The 23,105-nt window shown below is 42.9% G+C and overlaps 1 protein-coding gene across 2 annotated transcripts in view; it reads right to left on the bottom strand.

Moving 5' to 3' along the window:
• Positions 1-3,876: 3,876 nt before the first annotated feature.
• The window catches only part of sesn1 (sestrin 1), a 59,156-nt gene continuing 39,927 nt past the window's right edge, over positions 3,877-23,105 (bottom strand). The window contains exons 1-9 of one of the 2 annotated variants that reach the window (XM_070542848.1): positions 6,567-6,854; positions 5,851-5,916; positions 5,567-5,767; positions 5,305-5,487; positions 4,954-5,190; positions 4,613-4,867; positions 4,339-4,529; positions 4,114-4,258; positions 3,877-4,015 (exon numbers count right to left, since the gene is read on the bottom strand). In XM_070542848.1, the coding sequence (XP_070398949.1) occupies positions 3,929-4,015; positions 4,114-4,258; positions 4,339-4,529; positions 4,613-4,867; positions 4,954-5,190; positions 5,305-5,487; positions 5,567-5,767; positions 5,851-5,916; positions 6,567-6,668 (1,467 nt within the window). In that variant the 5' untranslated portion in view covers positions 6,669-6,854 and the 3' untranslated portion in view covers positions 3,877-3,928. Of the gene's footprint in view, positions 4,016-4,113; positions 4,259-4,338; positions 4,530-4,612; positions 4,868-4,953; positions 5,191-5,304; positions 5,488-5,566; positions 5,768-5,850; positions 5,917-6,566; positions 6,855-23,105 lie in introns of those variants that run through there. The other variant, XM_070542847.1, reaches the window with a different exon arrangement.

The raw sequence follows: 23,105 nt of genomic DNA on the forward strand, positions 1-23,105 counted from the left end.
CTAACAGAGTTAGCAACCTAGCTACAACCGGAGTTAACTGTGCACAACACCAGAGCTTCTGAGTCAGAGATACGCCGGGCTGACCGCTGGGTAAAACCAGGTGGAACACAGAGGTCTCCGAGACCTCCACAAGCCGGCAGCCGCACAGCAGACAAGCGCCGCTGCGATCTGAGATGCGCAGAGCTGCAGCTGGGGAGAACCGGGTGGAAAGGTTTCCATCCCAGAGCTCCACAAGCCGGCAGCCCGCGCAGCAGACAGGAGCCGCGATCAGACAGAGATGCGCCCAGCTGCGGGGAGAAACGGGTGGAAAACATCGGTCTCCCGAGAGCTCCACAAGCAGATAGTGGGAACCCAGCTCCACCAACATGTTATATTTCAACCCATTTTCTAAAGTGCAGCATTATGTTAAATGCACTGGGTTTTACCCTGTTACATTTAAGTTTCATGGTTAAACAGTACATGTTAACATCTAAGCTCAGCTCGGCAGTGACCTAAAATACATAAATATAATTTTACTTTCCGAAAAAAATGAAGTGGAGACTCCTTGGACGCTCTATTAGTGCAATTAATGCCACAGCAAGTCATTTAGTCCAACAATTGCACAAATAATATCCAAACAAGAATACACACACACAGAGACTCAAAATCCCGGAGCAGTTTCGGAGCCAGGCCGAGGCTCTACTGAGGCCTTTCCACGGAGCTAGCTCTGCGGTCACGTGGGTCAGATGCTCATTAATTATACAGAATTTTAGGCTTTTAATACACTTAAACAGAAGAGTGAGAAAAAATTCACCCCCCTCAGAGTTGTCATGAGTGTAAACTAGATCATTTAAACCAAAAACATGTTTTGGTACCAGGCTGTAAACATGTTTATTTCTGCTGTGAAATTGGTATTTTTAACATGGGAGTCAATGAGGATTTGCTCGTTTCTGACACCAGCCCCTAGTGGATGAGGGTGGAACTGCAATTTTTGGTACTTCCGGGTTGGACTCAATTTTAGAGCTCCATTGTGGGGGCTTGGTTCAAACATGAGCTGCAGAAAAAGTACCCAAACTCCCACAGATGTTTCCTCGCCCACTTTCTGACTGAGTCAGCTGTTTTACAGCAAGCAGGCTGTGGATTACACATATGTGTGTTCACGCAGAATATAAAAGTAGAAGCTGTTACGTTATACAAAAACTGAATTCATCTGAAAAGAACAGCTGAAGGCTGAGTACAGATTCTTTTATCTTGGTGAGGTTTTTATCAACATCCATGTTTTTTCCTTGAACTGTTTATGCACTTTAAGGTTTGCCTGTGTTTTCTGAAGCTTCAGAAACGTTGACCTTTGTTGTTCTTTACTGCGCTGTAAAGTGACTTGGATGATAACATAGTCGTAAAAACATATCACTACCTTGGAAATCACCTCATAAGAAAAGCTTTGATTTTCTGTGTGTGTGTGTGTGTGTGTGTGTGTGTGTGTGTGTAATAAAACAGTTGTTTTTTTCTTCTCAAAGCCTTTATTGTTACAAACATACGGGGGCTGGGCAGTGCTTACACGTTACACTAATCACCTCGTTACATCAGAACAAATCAGAACCGGCACTTAAATTTTAAATAATAACAATGAAGTGATGGTTTCATGTTTCAACAACCACAAGACGAACCGATGCTCCAAAAAGCCCAAACATAACATTTATCAGGTTAATGAGACATTTAAGTCAATATCAATGTTGCTACAAAAACTTTTTAATCAGATTCCTTATACTGTGCAGGAAAGTCACTGAGATGTGAAGAGTTTGGTCAGCGGGGATAAACATTGAGCTCCTGCTGGTGATTGTGTGCTGACAAACGCGCAGCTTTGTAGGGAAACACCCTGAAACCCGGACAGATTACCGGGCTCAGCTGTGGAAATGAAGCCATGGCCAGGAGCTGAGAGGCTCCGACCTCAGCTGCACCACAGCACCGTTCCCTGCCTCGCAGCTCTGGAACCGTAAAACCAAACTCACATGGAAGTCCTAGAACTGAACCGTTCCCCTGAGCTCATCTTACGGTCGGTGAGGTCAGAGCTGTGTGCAGCGACTTTCATGAATCTTCTATATCTTCCAATAAGCTGATTTCTAAGCAGGTGTTGGATTATTCCGTTTCTGTGCTGATTGTGACACCCACTGTTTTAATCTGCTTGTGTCGAGTTATCCACATCTGTCACAATCGATGGAGTATATCACCAAGGAGAAAACTACGACTGATACACAATTCAATATTATACTTTATTTTTTCATGTTTTTTCTTTAGATTTTCATATAAAACTGTCAGTAACTGACATCAGTCAAGATTTTGAAAAGAAAAAAAATAAAACATCCACTTCCTCTCAAACCACTTCCAAATGTACCATTCCATTAACATTGCAGCTCTCCTCTTCCTCCTCCCCATCATCATTCAGATGTGATGCACATCCGATTCTCAGCCCACCCTCTGAAAAATGCAGTACTTTACTGATTTTAGTAAACAAACTTAACCACTGATTACAAATAAAAAGCTGCTTTTGCACTGGTTAAACTTCCCAAACGGGAAAAAAAAGAAAGAAAGAAGCACAGCTACAACTTTTTTTTGCGCTTGAATCGAGCGCAGGCAGCCGTGTGGGTAAACGGAGCCCCCAAGATACGGGGGCCCCAAAGAGTCTGCTCACCAAAGAGCACTTCTCACATGTTTAACAGACGGGAGAATACGAGGTATTTATTTACTAGTTGAATTCACAATCAAAAGCTTTAAAAACGTTAGGGCCAACCAGGGGAACGGGATGAGCGGAAGACAAATACGGTAAGGTCGGGAAAGCAAATCCCTCCTGGAAAACCTGGTTTCTAACTTTTTCTTTTTGATTATCTTTTTGTTTTTTTTTTACATTTTCCCAATAAAATCATCATCAACAAAATACAGTTATGTCACAAACAGCTACAGCAGAAGCAAGAAGGTTCTCCTTCAAGATGCCTCGCTTTTTTCCTTATAAAGAAAATGAAATTCCAAGACATACATTTTATCTCTCATCCATTCATCAGTCAGGATTAACACATTCACTCACATACAAACTCAAAAAGGGCTCAGACAGTGTTCTTTTGAGTTTCCCACATCCGTGGTTTTCACACTCCTCGGATTAGCTTACACTGGCGTTTGGGATTTAAGATCGGGGTAGAAGACGGGGAGGGGGGTAATGCAGTGGATATTTAATAGACAGGGGCTTTTAGAAAAGAGGGATTTGGGTGAGGGGGGGTGATTTGGGCGTCAATATGATCCCCACTTTAAAAAGCTACAACATGGGAGCAGCAGCAGCAGCACAAATCAACACTGTGCTGGATGGTTCAGGCACACGTAAAAAATAAAAATAAAAACACTGAACACTAGAGTTAATACATCCATCAACAACATCTGCTTCCTGTCATACAAAACTGAAATAAAAAGATATCAAAGAAACTAAACAGACAACAGTGACGACAGGGCCAGAGTGCAGGCGGTTTCCGGCTGCACAGCGTTCTTTCTGGGGAATTTTTTCTGTCTTCTCCCTCTGAAACGAGAAAAGGGGAGACGGGCAACGGCAACGTTGCAAGCTGGAATACTGAAACGAGTCCTGGATGTCTCCAGTGTTGAAGCTCTGGCCTGGCACAAACCCCCCCTGCACAGTCAGGTCTGTGGATTGCTCAGCGCTGCCCTCTTTTGGTCAGTTTTTGGCACTGCAGGCAACACGATGTGTGTGGATCCATTTGAAGTTTGAGATGCCTTTCCTCCCACCAGAAATCAACTCCTGTGGTTTTCCATTTGTTTTGATCGTCTTTGCAACATCCAGCCGACGAGGATTCTTTTTTTCCTCCATATTTTTGTTTTGTAAAGTCTTCCATAATGAGCAACGACGACAGTCAACGGACAAAAAAAAAAAAAAAAAAACGCCAAAAGCCCTTCATGTCATGTAGCGGGTGATCGCTCTCAGAGCGTATAACAGTTCTGCTTGCATCCGTGCTTCCATAAGAAGCAGATTAACGTGGACCTGTGGGAGAGGGAACAGAGGAAAAGGGAGATTAAACACTGAGGCGCACTATGAAGCTCAAAAGGCTGACAACAGGGCAATTTGAGATTGCTCCTCACCTTCTCGGAGTGCTGAAACTGCCTCCAGAAGCTCTCATACATTCGTTTGGTGGTCTTCTCAGGGCTGCACACCATGGTCTTGATATAAATCTTAAAGCTACGGTCCAGAAGCTGGTTTATTTCCCCATAATCATAATCATCATACCTGAAGGAGGAGGAGAAACGACATCAGGAGCAAGAACAAAAAGCTACAGCAAGGTTGCATCATCTCAGGCGTCATCTCACCTGATGCCGAACATGCAGTGGATGTAGTTCCAGATGGCCCGGCGCAGCATGCTCGTGTCCACGTCCTTATGTGTTGCCATGGTGTTATATGTCAGGTTGTAGGCCATCTGAAACTTCTCGTCCAGCATCTGACCAACATCTGGATACAATCTGTTGACCAGAGAGAAGCCGTGGTCCTCCCAGCTGTAGTCCTGCAGGTCACGGAGACGACACCTCAGTAACATGCACACACGCCATCTTCTCAACCCACAGAACGGGTGTGTAAATGATCTACCTGAGCTCTGAACGTGGGCACCTGCTCTCCCCTTCTGGCAAAGTCCTGGTAGCCATAGCTGGTGTCCTCAAAGTGACGGGAGATGTCTCTGGAGGGGACACATTCCTCATCTTCAGCTGTGACCACCAGCATGCTCTCAGTCTTCTCCCTCTCGAAGCGAGTGGCCATCTCCTCCTGGCTGGCCTCCTCGTCGTCGCGACACTCCTGCAGGTGCTTCATCCTCTCCATCAGCACCTCCACCTCGCCGCACATCTCCTACATGAGCAAGATCAACGTTAGACCAAAAAAAAAATCCCTGGAGGCCCTCGTATGCTTTCACCACCCTCGGAACGGCCACTCACCTGGTTGCCGAGCAGATCGTCATGGTGATTAGCGTGGCTGTTGCCATTGGCAATGTCGCACACACAGTACTGGCTGAGGGAGGGGGGTCTGAAGGTGTGTCCACCATCGCAGTTGATCTCAGGCATGATGCCGCAGCCGAAGGTGAAGGAGGAGAGGGAGTGGTAGTGGGTGAGCAGGACCACGGCGTGGATCAGCTCCGCCAGGGACCAGCTGTGCTCCTCCGCCTTCAGAAAGCACTGAAAGCAAAGATAACGTCATCAAACCACAGCCTGTTGACTCCTCCACCCTCGCACCTTGTAATGAGGCTTTAAATCTGCCCGGAGTCCCACAGCCCTCCCGCGTCCACTCACCTCGATGTGTTCCTTGGTGATGAGCCAGGGACGGTGGGCCAGGATCTTGTTAAGCTCTCCAAGCTGCTGCAGCTTCTGCGGCGCCTCGCTCAAACCGTTCAACCACTTTGGATCTCCCCCGACTTGGAGGAAGTCGTTCACGTGAAGGTTGACTAAGTAGGAACACTGGTGCCTCGCAGCCGCCTGGAAGAGGAGAGGCGTTACACTCAACTCCTTGACATTTAAACACAAAATGTTTTTCTTGAAGAAAGCAAAGCCGCACCATGATGCCGATATAGTGTCTGTAGTGCAAAGGCAGGGGCCCATCCATCTGCAGCAGGTAGTGCTGCGTCCGGAGGAAGCTCTCCAGGTACTGTGGGTGGAAGCCCATGATGAGGGAAATGTTGTCGAGGCGGCGGAGGGCTGCAAAAGCATCCTCGAATATTTCCTGCGTCCTGGTGTCCACTTTACTGACTTGAAGAATCTGATAAAAACAGGAAAAAAATTAAAAATATTTTCCAATTTAATAAAGATTTATGAGAAAAGGACAAGACCAGAGTCCCATACCTCTTTTTCTGGGATAAAACTGCTTGGTCCGTTACCCAGGGGTCTCGGGATTCTTATCCCCAAGTCCTGCAAGACACAAAAAGAAAAACAAAAATGCTTAGTCTAGATGTCAGGAAATCTGAGAGGCTTCTAGCGCCTTTCCGCTGCAACTTCTCCGTCTGCCTTTGCTGCACTGCAGGGGGGTAAACCAGGGATTGAGTTTAATCTCATAAACTCAAAATATTACATTAAGTGCAAAAGCAGCTCTTGCACCAAAAAATAATAAAAAAGGAAGAAACTAATGCACAAATCTAAGTTGATGACATGTCTGAAAACTTAAGAATCGCCCACGAATCCAACTAAGGCAGAACCCTTTACATCGTCCGCCGTGTCCAGTAACTTTCCGCTGCTTGTCGAGACATGTCCAGGGGACACCGTCCCACAGCGCACTACCGACCAATAGGATGAATTAAAATGCGACAAAAGCGCACAATCACGACATGACACCGGCTCTAAAATGTGCAATAAAACGCGTCACTTTGCACATTTATTTCCAACAAACACATCTATTGGATTTCCTGCTGGTTGACCACAAACTCGTCCTTCACGTAAACAAGTCAGGACAAAAGACTGCAGAAAAATAAAAACGGATCGACAACACTTAAAGACATCTGCCTAATTCTTTAACCCCACGACAGAAAGACACTTTAAAGCCAGTCCTGTTCGCTGTTTCTTACCTTTTTGCTAAGCCGTTCACAATGAGCGCATATCTTTAACAAGCCCGTCACTGCGATCGAATCGTTTTCCCCGTTTTCAGACTGTGCGACGGCGAGCCTCATCTCGTTCGTTCGCCGCACCTCGCTGCTTGTTTCCGGGGAGCAGGGTTTTCTTAAAAACGGCCAAATGAATCGGCTCTTTCCTCCTCTCTTTGTTCCTGGAGGCGCTGAGGGGGGGAAAGTGCTCAGGAGTCAGCTGTTGCAGCCCCACAGCAGAATACCGTCCTCTCCAGCTCATACATTCGGTAAATAAGTCGAGGCTCGCGCGAGTGACGCCCGCACCAGCCAATCACAGCGCGAAAGCGCGACCGTGACAGCCAATCACAGGCGCTAGTGTTAAAGGGGCGGAGCTGCGCGTGAGGAAAGAAGAATCCCCTTAAAGAAAACATCATCAGTTCTGTCCCTGCTTTTGTTCTCTGTTAGCATTGATTATGATCGAATTTTCTGTTAAATGTTGCCTTAAATATGTTAACTAAAGCTTTCAATCAATCCTGATTGACTTTACTTCCCAATAATTGTGTCAAAACATGATAAGGGCCACTCCATGACTTCAACTATCTGTGCTAGTGAGTGCTGCTAGAAGGGAACTTATCTTTAGTGTTCATCTGCGCAGTGTGCACAAAAACAAAAACCAGCGTTAGCAAGCAGCAGCAACCCCCTATAGGTGTACTGTTGTACTGCAGGGGCAGGGGAAGGCTTTTTTTTCCTGTAAGGTAGTAAAAAATAAAAAAACAAGAGTATCTAGACAGGAGCTGCTGCAATAACAGCCCTTCAGATGGTGGTTTTTCACCACAGCCTATCACACCACAGATAAAGCCATTCCTCCACCAATCAGCCCACAGGGAAAAAGTCCTTTAAAAGCCCAAGAGGAAGCAGAGATAAGAAAGAGCGGCTCATATGGCTTTGTTTATGCCAACCTATCAATAACAGCTCTCAACTGGTTTAAAACACTGCAGTAGTTAGAACGTCACTTACCTTTTGGAATTAAAACTATTTGGATGCAAGAAAAACACCATGTGCGCACACGCGTTAAATTGCAATGTTTATGTTCTTCATTTCCTGCAGGGCTGTTTGATTTGCAGCTAAGTGTGCACACACGCATTTGAAATTCTCGGTGCGCTACAGATGCATGGTTACATTTTTCATAGCAGCGCATGCAAGTTAAACGCCAGCCAGCAGCTAAATTACAGAAGTGCTCGCATCTTAGTGATGGTGATCACAGACAAGTGCAAAAACACCCCACGTGTCGTGTTTGTGTGTAAGATTCACAAGAGGAAATTCTTCTTTTCTGAGTTGTTGTTTGCGTTGGTAAATCAATAACTTTTTGTGAAATTGTGTTTGTTTAATCGGTACATCTTTACCTGCAATACAACTCTAACAGTAGACATGATGGAGTGGCAAAAACAAACGATGCTTTAAGCTAAAGAAGAAGCTGTGAGAAGGCAGACCTCTCCACGTGAGCCTGCCTGGCCAGTTTGTCAACCGCCTGCTAGTGTGATAAGTGGATAGGACTGTATTCAGCAGGTTCATTGTGTGTACCAAGCCAGCCAGCCAGCCAACCCCCCCCCCCCCCCCCCCACCCCTCTCCTGATGCTACAGAGTGGGGTGCAGGCCAGCTGTAAACATGTTCCCAGGGCTGGAGTCAGCACTCCCAGACCTGCTGGGAGCCCCATGGCTCAGCAAAGCTGCAGAAGAGGCCGGTCAGCGTTCAGGCTGACGACACACCAAACCTTTTCACATAAAAGCGCTTAGGCTCAGGAGTCCGGCCTCGCCGGCACAACCAAACACTATTGTCAGGAGTGAACAAACTGACCACAATTCCTCCTAAGAGCTTTTTAATCACCTGCCGCCACGGTCTGTTTGTTAGCAAATGAGCTTACGAAGTACTGGATGGATGGATGGATCAACATTAGTAAGCACAACAATTAGCACCATATGCCAGCATCAATATCAGTATCGGTTAATGATGGCCATTTTTCACATATTGGTATTTTTTTGTGTATCTTTATCAGAAGGTGAGGGCGTGGTCATGCGGTAATTGTTTGGTCATGTGACAGTGGTACTGCCTAGAAACCTTTTCTTATTTAGGATGGTTTCTACTGAAGTCTCAGCAGGTCTACCAAAATGGAGCAAAACAACAAGATGACGGCTAAGGAACAGCACTCGTTTGAAATGGCTGTGGCTTCAACTTTGGACGATTTAGACTTGGGCTTGTCTTTGAGACATGAGCAGACAGAGGTACCCAAGTCTTTATTTAGAAAAAGTGCGGTGAATGGCAAACTGCCCCGTTGACTGATTCTGTTGCCATTAGGATGTACGTCACCAGCTCTGTGGCCTGGTGGTATGAAAATCCGCACTGAGACTGGGAGATCATGTGTTCAAATCCACGGTTGGGTCATACCAAAGACTTAAAAAAATGGGACCCAATGCCTCCCCGCTTGACACTCAGCATTAAGGGGTTGGAATGGGGGGGGGGGGGGGGGGGGGGGCTACCAAATAGTCACAAATTTTGCACACACCATTGTGTGAGACACTAGTGGGACTTGAACATTGTTAGCTGCTCTGATCGGTCTTAGCGCTGTTGCATGCAGAGACGGTTTGAAAGAGAGTTCTGTCTATGGGTCATTTACATAAAGGCCTATAGGATGGCTTGCAAACAGTGATAGTAATCATCTCAGAAGTGTACATGTGTGTATACATTTTATATAAATATTATTTTAATATAAATATTGGTTCTTGACCACAACAGCAATGATGAAATTGATGTTGGCCAACATTTTCACATTGGTGCACCCCTAACTAAAATGGCTCTAATTCAGACACTAAACTAAAGCTTCATGCATGCGATGGTGCATCACCTTCTGTTACATATGTCAAATCATCTTTTCATTAGCCAATATACACAAGTGTGACAGGCTGCTAGAAGGTCCATCTTGAATTCAAACCCCTTTTTTTGCTGTTTGTTACATGAGGACGTGGCGCTGGTTTATCTGGAACATTGTTGGCTCTAGACCTGGATCTGCTGGGGCTGTCTGTTAGAACAACCTGCATACTCCTTTTGAAGCTTGTTCAGAACACAATGTGACATATAAAAACCACATTGCGGGCGTCTCAGGAGAATATCAAGACCTACATCGGCAGGTGCCTCAGTCTTTAGTTTGATGTCACCCACAGAGAGCTTGATTTCTGAAAATGTTCCTTTTACAAATGAGCTTGCTGGAACATAACATAACATAACATAAGGCATGATTACTACAGATCTACTGTAGTTGGGGATAAAAGAGCCTTGAGACAAAATGCCACTCTGATTAATGTGTTTCAGTGCGTGACCGTATTGCATTAAGAACCACGCTGGATAGATACTTTACAGTAAAAAAGATAACTCCTGGAAACAACAGGAATCCTCTCGGATTTGTTTCAGATCTGATAAAGGAAGAGAACGGACAATGGAAGCATTTCCACCCGGATGTTTTTTGTTAATAAAAATATTCCCATGAACTGCAGCGGGCAGGATAAGTATTCATATTAAATGTTTACTTCTTTATATCACGGCCATGATGAGAAACTGTTTACTGTCTTTGCATATTTCAGCATTCAAGTCATAAAAGATTAATTAACACTCAAAATCCACGAAGATGTGCAACAAAAAGCATCAGAAAGTAATCTAAACTGAACTTATAAGTATTCTGCTTTTTTCAGCCACTTCCACCAACTGTAGGTCTTGAAAAGTGTGAAAAAAATGTTGGTAGTTGCTTTAAAAAGTGTTGCAGAACAGAAACCAACTTCCTGAACTTACAGTGAAGCCAATTCAGATCAAAACACACACTATTTAGTCCCAGCGAGTCAGAAACCCAAAATAAAATTACTTTACTGAACCCTTAATAAGTGACACCCAACCTCAGCTGTGTTCGACACTACAGCCTCCAATCAGCTTACAATAACTACTTACAGCACTTTCAAACTCGATATTTTAGTGGTTCTCAAGATTATGCATATAGAAAACTAATAAAAGTGCAGAAACAAGTTGTTTTGGAGCTTTTAATTTGTTAAATCACTAAAAACTGGGAGTTAATGGAATCATCTGTCTCTGCTTTACATTTTTACAAAAGAAAGACAGTTTTCAGTCACCAGGAAGACTTTTAGCTACAAGAAAACACCTAAAAGACAACAAGCAAAGTGAACATTTACTTCCTGTCAGTGATCCAGTAAAAATAGGTAAAGTTTTGTACTGAAAAGGTACAAAACATGCAAAAACTGCCTCAAGATGCTGCAGTAATACGGGTGGAAACAGAAACTTTCACAAAGATCTAGGTGGACAAGTTAGAAGGCATGACAGCTACTTTCTGAATTACTCATGGAAGCAGCTGTTTTAGTTTTACAAGTGCACAAAATGATTTGAAAGCAGTTTTGATCCCATAAGGAGGCTGATAAAAGTTCATAAGATGAGAATAAAAAGGGGAGGAAGCCAAGTTTAGAAGGTAAACTGTGCATATGAGTGTGTGAGTGCTGCAGCGGCTGCGTTTTTTCACGAAGCTCGATGCGAGAGAACCACAGAAACTGTGGGGATGTTCAACAAGTGGCAGAAGTCCACCAGACCAGTTCGAGCCCGACCTATCAGGGCAGAGGAAGCAGAGAACACTCCAACGCTGACATAAGCCTAGCAACAGGTTTCCACCAATTACAGACCAGAACAACAGTTTCAGGAACCAATCTTCTCTGCTCGGTCTCTCTTAAAGAAAAAAAAAGAAAAGAAAAAAGAGGAAAAGAAAACAGAGAAAGTTGTGCCGAGGTATGAAGTTCACAAAGCAGCCGGATGTATTCTGTTTCATACAATGTTCACTTTGCTCACAGTTTTTTTTTTTTTGCTAAGTTGATTCGTCCTTTAAGACGAAAAGTCTCCAAACTTCACAGAAACAACAAGCCGCATGTTTCTTATTAACCCGAGGCTCAAAGCAGCATCTGGGAAAAACAACTACTGAACTTTTATTCCCCGTGTAAACAGATTATTTTTACAGCTTTCGGGGTAAAGTTAAAGGAAAAATCAATGCAGTTCGATTGCAGAAGTTTGCAGAGTTTAAAAAATACTGAAAAAACAATTAAACAAAAGAGGAAATTCCTCGTAGACAATCTAGAGGTGAGCCTGTTCATTTCTGTGAGTATCTGACAGAGCAGGAAAAAAGGTTAACCGTTGGCTGTCCTGCAGGCTGGGACCTGCAGAAGGTGTTACTGACCATGCCCAAGCTAAGCTAAGATGTGTAGATTCATGGAAATAGAATTTTCCCCCTCATGTGTGGGAATTAGTCTTTGTCTCTGAGAAACCAGTGTCCTCTATTTTTCCTCCAACTGGTCTCTAATCTGTGTGTATTCTGGCAGAATATGAGAGCGGAGTGAATTTAGACGAGCTTTGGTTTTCGTGAGAGGACAGGCATGGATAACCCCACCCCCACCCTCCATACCACTCCAGACCAGCAAGCCCTGGGTCTGGAAACAACGTCCCCTGGATTCCTGAGGAACAGCGGCGAGTATCCAGAACATGGAAGGTTGCTGATGATTAGATCAAAAGGTATCTGGGGCAATAGATAACCCCGCTTTCATGACTTTAAGGCATGAACGAGGAGAAATCCCATAATAATCTATATGTACTGTGGCTGGTGATCCAGGGGAAAAGGTGTTGGCTTGCAACCCCTATGTCCGTGTGTGGAAGAGCGAGTTCCCGGGGATGTTATTCTAGCAGGGATAGGGCAGCTGTCACAATACAACAAGCTCCGGGAGAAAAGATCCCACAGAAAAACAGAAAATACCAAACCCTCCCATGCTATCTTCAGCCTGATATGACGCAGCCACCACAAATCAGTAGAGACGCTTTTCTTCTCCACATCCAACTAAATAGATGAGCTTAAATTGGCATTCACTCAAAACAACTCACACTGAAAACAGAAAGAATACCCAGCGATCTAATGCTGCTGGGTGCCTCCGGACAAAGCCTCGACGAAGCTGACAGAGCAGAAAACTTTAAAAACTGACTCATCTCTATTGGAATGCAGCTAATAACTCTCAGTAAGTGCTCTAAATTGCGTGAAAAGATCTGAGCCTTCACCTGTTACTGTAAATAAAAGAGTTGATGACTCATTGCCAAAAGGATCATGAAACAACACGTTCATGAGAGGAACCAACAGCTGACGACCACAAGCAATGACTATAAGCAACTAAAAATAAATCAAAGCAGAAACCTGTTGAACAGCCGAGTCAAACCAAGCTTTCTTATTTCCTCGTTGCCTCTAATGAAAAACCAAACCGATGCTCTATTTCTCTTAATAAACAGGAAGTCCTGCATGGACCGAGACCAGTTTGAGATGCAGCAGAGCTTCTTCACGCGTCAAGGCTGGCCTCACTTCAGCCTCTTGGTCCAATATCTGTGCTCTCGATCTTTAACCTTCATTGGGATGCGTTTTGATTACAAAGTGGAAAAGGTGATGTGATCCTGTTTGTATTTGAAGGGGTGAGAAAATGATATGGCCTAATCGCAACCCTCAGAACCAGTTCGGATGGGTCCTATTACCTCATTATTAGGCAATGAGCTCTGGCACCAAACTGCTGAACAACATGGCCGACAGCGACGGCCTCATTAATATTACATTGTTTATGAAATGCCCACTTGATAAGGTGATAACTAATTATGGACTTTTCATGAGAGTCAGAGTTATAATTAAATGGCTTTTCATCACTGGTCTCCTTTTAAGTGTGAATAGAGTCTTGTACAGGGGAGTCAAACTCTAATTCACACAGGGCCAAAATGAAAATCTGGGACGAGGTCGCGGGCCAAACAGTTTTTGTTTTTTGAAAAAGTGATGGCAAATTTGCACATTTTCTTTATCAACATATATGCAATTTAGAACCTTTTAATTTGGAAACAAACATATTTTTGCATTAACACTGAATGTGGAATAACCAAATTACACACAAACAATTCAGTTTTAAATAAAAGGCATCAGTGGTATTCATTACTTGTGGTATAATCAGCATTTTATAAATCTATTCAGGATTTATGTTTTCTTGTTTATTCATTTTTCTTATTTTTTATTCTCCTTTTTTTCTCCTGTAATAAGTGTCATCGCTGCTGTGACGTCTAGCTTTCCCCACTGAGGAACAATAAAGGGATTTTCTATTCTATTCATCTATCTGCAGCCTTTCCACTTCCTGTTTACTGTAGGTTAAATCTTTTCTCACGGGCCAACAACAAAATAAAAATATAATTTTATCTTAAATGAAAATGCAACATCTCACCTGTTAACTTTCATGTTTTGGAGCAGAAAAAGAGCATAAAACCAACATATGTAAAGCTCAGTTTGCTCCACTGGTTTACTGTGATGCTCACCTGTCCCAGCCAGATACCTGCATCATGGGGTTGAGCTGAGCTGAGGAGGAGACTCCTGTTGTTTTGTTCATCTTCATCATAATAATGACAAAATTAAAAGACAACAGATAGGTTTGTGCTGATGAACATGTTTGAGCAGCTTGACCGCGTTGTTGTGTGTCGGGGAGGAAAAATAAAAACTACAGCAGCCACAGAGTCATGCTGGTTTGAGCGTGTCGCTGTTCGCTGGAGTTATATCGGCTCTGTCTGGACGTTAGTTGGAAAACTTTCTCTTTCAGTCGTGAACACATTACTGAGCAGCTAGAATCTCCGTTTCTGGGCTTCAACGTCGGAAAACAGCTGAGTAAACTCCGCGATGAGTGAGAGGAGTGTTTAGTCTGTCCGAGACAGCGGAGCTGCAGACACCGGAAAAAACACAAAGGAGGGGGCGCTTTGGCGCCGCGAATGCCGCAAAGCATCATGGGAGTTGTAGTTTTTGTGGTAAAATTGACCAGCGGGTCAGTTTTCATATATTTTTTATATTTATCTCGCGAGCCACATAAAAATGCTCCAGCGGGCCTTGTGTCTGACACGTGTGGTCTAGTAGATCAGCACGAAAGATACATAATCAACATTTTTCCTTCAGTTAAACAAAAGTTAGCGTTGCTCCAAAACATAAATAAGGTACTGCTAATGGCTAAATGAGAAAACAATTGAATTTCAAACAAAACTTTAAAACTGAAAATATATTTGTAAAACTAAACAAAATAAGGAACAAATTTCAGTACCAGAAAGTAGAAATAAAACTTACTTAGCATGGCAATTGAGTGCTACAGGAAGCTAAAAAAGTCTCACTGGTCTCCATCCATTCATCCATTATTGTGCATTTATCCAGTCAGGTCACAGGGGCAGCAGCCAAAGCAGAGAGGCCCAGACTTCCCTTTCTCTCCCCAGCCACTTGGGCCAGCTCCTCCAGAGAATCCTAAGGTGTTCCCTAGGGATGGGTACCTTTGACATTTGAATTGATTCGGTACTAATTCCCGGTACCTAGGAATCGATACCGCCGGTACTTAACGGTACCATTTTTCGATACTTTTGAGTGTTTATTTTAATTCTCTTTTATAATTAAATATATATATTTTCTCAATATATAACCATATTTGATAAATATCACGATAAATAACATTCAGCTGTTTGTATTTTAACATCGTCCTTGTAGTTTTATAAGCTGATAATTAAACTGAAGCAAACATCTTTACTGTGAACTAAATTTACTGTGTATCTTCATTCCTTTTGCTGTTCCTTTTCATTTGACTTTTTCCTACTGGGAAGTTAGAATTTACAAGGAGAAAGCGAACGCACCATTAGCTGATAGCAACGGTGGCAATGGAAGCTAACATATCAAGCTAACATTATCTTTAACAGTTTATTTAGCTGCTGGATTAAAACGATGATGCCTCACACTTAGATCGTTGTCGCTGGTTTCATCTTCACCCAATCACCCGTCGCATTTAGTAAAGTGAAGCCAAACTTTAGAGAGCGTTCATGTTCCGAGAAAGCGAACGCACCATTAGCGGAATGGAAGCTAACATATCAAGCTAACATTATCTTAAACATTTTATTTACCTACCGGAGCAGATTAAGATGAGGATGTCTCACTTAGATCGTTGTCGCTGGTTTCATCATCACCCAGTTACCCATCACATTTACTGAAGTGGACCCAAGCAACTCGCAGGGACCGACGACATGACGCTCTTGCACATGCGCAGCTGTCTTGGCAAGTTCTCATTATCAAGGACGGGTACCGAAACGAGGCACCGTTTGAAATGACGTGAATCGGTGCTCGGTCGGTAGTATGGAATTAGGTCGGTACCTTAAAAAGTACAGAATTCAGTACCCATCCCTAGCGTTCCCTGGCCAGCTGAGAAACAAAGTTCCTCCAGCATGTCTCTTAGGTCTCCTCCTGATTCAACGTGCCCAGAAAACCTCACCAGAAAGGCGTCCAGGAGGCATCCTAACTAGATGCCCAAGCCACCTCAACAGGCTCCTCTCGACGTGAAGGAGCAGCGGGTCTACTCCAAGCCCCTCCCGCATCACCAAGCTTCTCACCCTATTTTTAAGAGAGAGCCCAGACACCCCAAGGAGAAAACTCATTTTGGCCATTTGTATCCGCAATCTTGTTCTTTCGGTCACTACCCAAACTCGTGGCCATAGGGGGGAGTAGGAACTTCAAAAATGTGTTTATTTGTCTATCTATTCTTTGTTGTAATGATGTTTTTTAGCAAAAAAATAAAAAAATAAATAAATAAATAAATAAATAATAAAAATTCTTATTTTGTAGGTAATCCTGGGTAAATCCAACAGGAGATTATTGCAGGGGGTTTCGGCACATTTATGTGATCCTTACGAGTTCTGCCTCAAGGTAAATTTGTCTAATAAGGCTTTCCAACAGATTTATTGCCAAGATAAACAAAAGAAAAACATGACTAAACACAAGCTCTTACTTTTGTTTACGTTTTAGGTTAAATACAGAGACGTTAGAGGGTTTGGGGTTATAATTCACTTGTTCCTGTTGGATTTTAATTATTTAAATGTTCATTTCTAACCAAGAAACACACCTTTTTTATATTTCTGCATTTGATTTGGTATAAAAATGATGTCTGCTGCTGAATCATGACAAACACACTCAGGCCATTCACCCCCCACTCCTCTCAGACGGCCCACTTTCTGATGCGTTTGACTTTAAACAGAACTGCACTAAATATACAAACAGGAGCCAGCAGATTTGGTGTATGCAAACAAGGGTGGGGGTGTACAACATACACAAACCTACAGCACTTGCGCAGTCTCTGTCCTCTATAAACCAGTGAGTTTCTCAAACATGAACTCGCCAAACATGACATGTGATCACGAGTCTGTGTTATCTAGAGCAGAGCAGGGAAAAAATGTAAAAAATGCTTAAAGAGGCACTTTATCTTCTAAAAATATGAGCATACAGATGGAGAAACCTGTTGCACAACCATTTAGCTTAAAACGCTTAAACCGCTAGCTTTGGTGTTTTCCATTTCCACTTTGGAAGTAAATAAATATGCGTAGAGCAATCAATGAAAAGTTGGTGTTTTCAATCCCAACTGCAAAATCAGACTAAATAATGTTATTTAAAGGTTGGACTTAATATTTCCTGTTTGGCACAGAATCATTCTTCTTGTTAATTGCCTCATAAAAAAACAACAAAGAGGAACGGTGAAGCTCTAGGTTTATTAGGGATTTTCAGAGAAGTTCATAACTTGCCCTAACTGACTATTAACCCCTTATATTGGCCATATTTGATCACCTGTGCATGCATTAAACCTTGCTGTGCAGCCCGACCCCAGATGCGTAAGCGGTGCTTTAAGTCTGCAAAGCGCAATATGCAGCTAATAGCCACTGTTATAGAAAAGTGTTTTGTACGGTGATGCATACCGTACTGAAAGTGTGATGTTTTGTTGCTCCATTTAGAACGTTTCAAGCTCAGCAGTTCAGATCAGGCCATAAAGGAAATCTAACAAGTGAGCAGCGTGAAGCGTCTGGAATTTTTCAAAATAAAAGACTGTTAAAGGAGCGTTTTCCTCTCCACCTTCACTACAATTTTGCTTAGTATAGGGATTGCTGTAAAGTTAATGACTCTGTGCAATCAACGGGGTTTCTTTACATAGGAAGCTTTTAACTTACTAGCATAATGAACTGAACTCAATTGGACTGCTTACTATGTGAATTGCCTTGAGATTAATCTTGATGTGATTTGGTGCTAAATAAGTAAACAGAACTGAATTGAAGACACAGGCAGATTTCCTACCATGAAAAAATACCTTCATTACCTGAGAAAGCTCCATGGCCGAAGTAAACACAACAGAATATAAATCGCAGACCTTTTGGATTCACACTGCCATTTTTCTCCTTGCTTGTTTGGACGTGCACTGGCAAAATCACACGTGATCTTGCAATTATCCTGTGTGCTCATGAATTTGCACATCTGAAACGCTCCCAGTAGGAAGGGACACACTGCTGAAGTCGTGTGGAAAACGCGTTATTTTACGTTACGCACTGCTAATGCATCCAGTAAAAATCAACGTTTGAAATGGTACAAAAAAGAAAAGTTTTCAAAAAGGGAGAAAATGTGCTAATCTGAGCGCTGCACTCTCAGACTGGACACTGGATGTTCATTTGAAACTTTATTGATCTGTACCTGTGCAAAGATCTCCGAAGACACACACCCCGCGGAAAAGAGAGGAGGAATCAGGTGTTTGCCTCTGACCTCTAAAACCGGCTCAGCAGAAAAAATAGTCCTGCAGTAATGTCGAGCTCTTTTGTTTTTACCAAAGCATGTTGGATATATTTCACCAAGACTTTAGGAAATCACGTCAGTTTGTAAATAGTGAGTAGGTCTCAGGCAGAGCTCAGTCTACACAGATCAATAATTTAAAAATGCAGCGAATAGATCAGTATGTTTGTGATTGGACCTTTTTTCAACGTTTATAAACTCTTCATGGACCTCATGACCTCGACAAAGTGTGTGTGTGTGTGTGTCTCCTATCTCATGCCACAGGTAGTGTTGGACATATTTGCCCTGTAGTTAATCAGTTACAAGCCTGTAGGGCCGATGAAAGAACAAACCCAACGGATAAAATCATTCACCCCCCCTCCCAAGTGGATCTGAATCGGTGTTAAATATCTGACCATTCTCTGTTGTGAGCTTCTCTCTGAGGAGGAAATGAAAGTATTTATGAATTAAAATCAACTTTATTTGTAAACGTGTTTTGCATAAGTCGCCACCATGTGCACAGATGACACATTAGGTGCTACTGTGCAGTAAATAGTCTTATATAACCTCAAATAAACAGACTCCAGAAGGAGAGGTCAGGCACTGACCCAACTGTTGCTATTGTTGCTAAAAAAAAACTATGATGTCACAGAAAAATTAAATGACAAACATTGAAATAAAGTTGTTTACCCACTTTCTTGTATTGATTATGTGGCTGAGATGTACAAAAATAAGTCAGATTGTTTATTCTTGACTGAAGTGATGCACATTTTATTTTTATTTTTGCACAGAAGCAAATGCATATTTATCGATACTTTGACTTCTTCCTGTTCTGATTAGGTCACCTGACGAGATGAAGGCGGAGGTTCACGAGTGCACTCGCGGTACAGAAAGAGAAGAACATGGAAAAAGTGATCGGAGGAGAGAAGATGGATGGATGGATGGATGGATGTGGATGGATGCGGATGGATGGATGGATAGAGAGGATTATTTGAGCAGAGCGCTGTGAGAAAGCACCTTGTACCTTATCATGGATAAGTAAACACCGTGCACAGTCTGGAGTGACATCATTGTCCCTGAAAATCAACAACCAGCCACTTCCTGTGCAGTGGGAAAAATCGATGACTCTGTACACTAGATTACCTATTTTTGCCCACTCACCTGCAGAGATCCATGCAAAAAGCAAGCACACACACACACACACGCCTTTATGCGCCTACTGTACTGCAGGGCAAATATATACGGGAAGCATTAGTAAAAAAAAAAAAAAAAAGCCCACAGTTAAAGTTTTTCATCGAGGGGAGCAGCAGAGTTAGCCCATTATGGGATTAGTGGCCGGCCTGGGCCTACTGTTGAAGTCTAAGGCGATAACGACTCTGCCAAACCAGATTTCTATCAGGAATCCCACACAAATGCATACATGACAAAGCAGCACAGCTCAGCACCAAACCACAAATCCCCCAGATCCCCCTGCTTTCCTCAGGAGTGTTTGCGAGGCTTCATTCTCACTGTGTGGTTGTTGTTTCGTTGCTCATTTTGTCAGTATGTAATAAAAGGTTGAGTTTAAAGGGTAATAAAGTCATAAGCAAAGAAAAACAACCTTACAAACTGAACTAGTATCTACTGTAGGATCTTTTCAAGAACTCCTTGTAAGTTTGTCGCTCAACAAATAAATGTGTGGAATCTTGTCTCAGCTCCAAATCCCACTGAGAGTCAGAAGCGTAGCTGGATGTGCTCTCTAGATTCTTTCAGCTAAAGAAAGAAAGAAAAACAACCAAAAGAAAAAAGAAAAAAGCACGGCTCTTGAGCTGTTTTCCTCCTGGGTGGACGAGTTCAATGTCATGAGCACGCCTCACAGAATCGCCCTTGTTGCCCTGCCAAGGCAAGGAGCGGAAGAGCAGGTAGGTAACTGACAGGATGAGATGGATGAATAATGAGTAACTGAGCCTTCATCACCTGTACGTGTCCACAGGAAAGACACGGCTTGTGCAACAAGAAAAATGGAAAGGAGGATGAGAAAACATCACAACTTCATTTCCCCACGCAGACCAGGCTGGGTTTCATTTTCACGAGCACCACTGTACACCGCTGTAGTTGGGATTGAGATGAGTGGTTAGCCACCACTGATCTCTCAATATGGGGTTTGAGTGGGCGCATATGTTTTGGTGAAATCACCCGGGGTCGTCTGTGGGTCTGTCGGCATCCTACTGAGACTCCAAATGCTGCAGAGGCTCAGCTTAATAGGTTTACTGGGAAAACATAAAAAATGACAACAAAACAACCTCAGATCAAATCATTAGTCGTTAAAATATTTATCAGGCTGCAGTTAAAGGTTCTGATCAATCAGTGATGCAAATGTTTTAAATCAAACACAGCTGCATAATTAAATCATGTGTGTTTAATGCAGGTTGTTTCATCATCGTCTTGGTGATGTGACAAAGGTCTTCTCAGAACTGATATGCTTGTCAGAAAAATTATTTAAAAATCTGGATGAAACAAAACCGAAGATCTTTAGTTAAAAGAAAGTGAAGTCTTTAATACAAAAATCAGCTACAATTCCAATCTCTAATACCTTCTTTGTAAACTGAGAAAAATAAAGTAGACTGAGGAACTTTAATCTGGCCCATGAAGGGATTTGCTGTGAAAAACCCTTTCAGCTGGATTTATTAGAACAACTACCTTTGTCCGGGAGTCGCGCCCAAGTGTGTCTGAAAGGAAGTTTTGTAATTTGTGCACACAAGAGAATTTTCGAATAAAATTTTAGAACAACTATACTGGATTTTATGTTTCTCGTTAAGAAAAAGGATCAAAATTTGTATCAACAGGCGGACTTTTCAAATCAGAGAAGTTCAGCTAGATAACGGACTTCAGCTGACTGAGGATTTTGCATAAACATACATCACATAATCCCATTATGCAGATTAAACTACAGAGTGTTTGATTAACTCACATCTCTCTCTGCTAATGTGTTTTCAAATGAAGGAGTTAGCTGAAAGTGAGGCTAACGCTAGCTGTTGCTGTGAATCAAAACCTCCTAAAACAGTGTTAACGGGGAACTAGACAGTTTTGGCTTGGTTTAGCACCCCCTAGTGTCCGTTTGTAGGACCAAAAGCAAAACGTATCTCCTCACTGTGCGTTCATCTTTTTAACACCTTAATCTAACAGCTGAAATGTTTCCCCAGCCTTTATTAGTGTCTACAGGAGTGATTCATCACGAAATTAAACAAACCAGCTGTGTCCATGATCTAAAACATGCAGGAAATGTGCTGGAACAGACTGCAGCGCCAGGTATGTCAACTCCATTTTTAAGTCCCAACCGAGCAGTCCGCCAGTCTGAAGTTGCAAGTCCAATTTTCTGGCCACAGGGGGCAATAAGAGTTGGATGGCCTTTCATTAACCCTGTAAAAGGCTGCTTTAGCACATTCTGGCTCAAGAAAATTGTTTAAAAATATGAAAAAGTTGAAAAGTATCCCTTTAAACGTGTAATCTATCTGCAGCAGACCTCTTTGCCTCAGCTCACTCAGACAGCAGAGGCTGCGGAGGTTAACATTTTCTTTGTGAGTGGCACTATAATTTGTGAAAATCACGCATATTGTAAAGAAAATACCAGATTCACTTGTTTACCAATTTACATTATCCACATTTTACAAGAAATCTTATGTCCAATTCTATGATTTTGTCTGTATTTTATGTTTTTCCGAAATCGTAGGGCCACCAAATCAGGAATGAAGAAAGAACTCAGATTTAGTTTTGTTGTTAGAATAAAAGTAGTTGTTTCGTTGTGTAGTTTCATTTTTAAATTTGAGCACATTTCCCAAAAATTCAAGGGACCCTTATGTTGGCATGATGGAAGACATATGTCTGGGGAGGAAACCCAACCTCTTTATTCACCAGAGAAATGTTTGGAGTGTAGCCTATAAATCTGACCCGACTGGCCCTGCTGTAAGGCCGAGTCAGCTTACACCACACCGAGAGGTGTCCTGCTGGGCGACGGTGCGTTCTCTACGGGACTTCCACAGGAAAGCTTCACACAATACTTGGCTCTCCTTGAAGAGGACCCACAAAAAACACATGCATGCAAAGAGGCAGCTGAACGCACGTAGAGACAGATGAAGCTTCAACAACCCAACACACACACACAGTCTCAAGCAGACAATGGACAGTGGATCTGTGCCATAAGGGAGGGCTGTTGTTCAGTCACTGGGCAACTGAGCCAACAGATGGTCAGCTTCCCTTCCACTAACACCAATCAGGAGGAATAGGAGGGGTGAAGGGTGAGGCTCTGGCGAATGGTCATCGAGCGAATGAACACCTCTCCCAGTACAAGGGAATGACTCAGCCATAAAGCTAATGAGCTGGACGCTGATTGTCTGCAAGTCTGAGTGGCAGCGCAGAAACGGAAAGCTCACTGGACCCTGACGGAAGTGTATAGTCCACCCAAAAGGGTATAGCCTTTCAGCTGTGTTTTCTAATCGATGTGACAAGTTCAAAATGTCAAACAAACACAACTGAAAAGCTCGAGCAAAAGCGAGAGGCTGAGCGAAAGAGGGTAAAGGTCGTTTCTGACATGAAGAAGAAGGGAAGGTTTCATATCCTGTTGACCTGTTGCTGAGTCTCAGCATGAAAGTTGTGATTGGAAAGCATAGCATGCCTTGGCATATCCGTGCAGGAGTATGCATGTGCATGAGCGTGCACAAAAGAGAGCAAGACAGAGCTTTGCCCTGTAAAAATGTAACTCTTTATGATATTCTTTCGTTAAGAGCAGAAAAAGCAAAGTCTAATTTTCCCCCTTTTTGTTTCTCTCTGCAGAGTGTGAGGAGAAATGTTTTGGGACAGCTGGACCCAT

Source organism: Nothobranchius furzeri, chromosome 2, assembly GCF_043380555.1.
Source record: "Nothobranchius furzeri strain GRZ-AD chromosome 2, NfurGRZ-RIMD1, whole genome shotgun sequence".
NCBI lineage: Eukaryota > Metazoa > Chordata > Actinopteri > Cyprinodontiformes > Nothobranchiidae > Nothobranchius > Nothobranchius furzeri.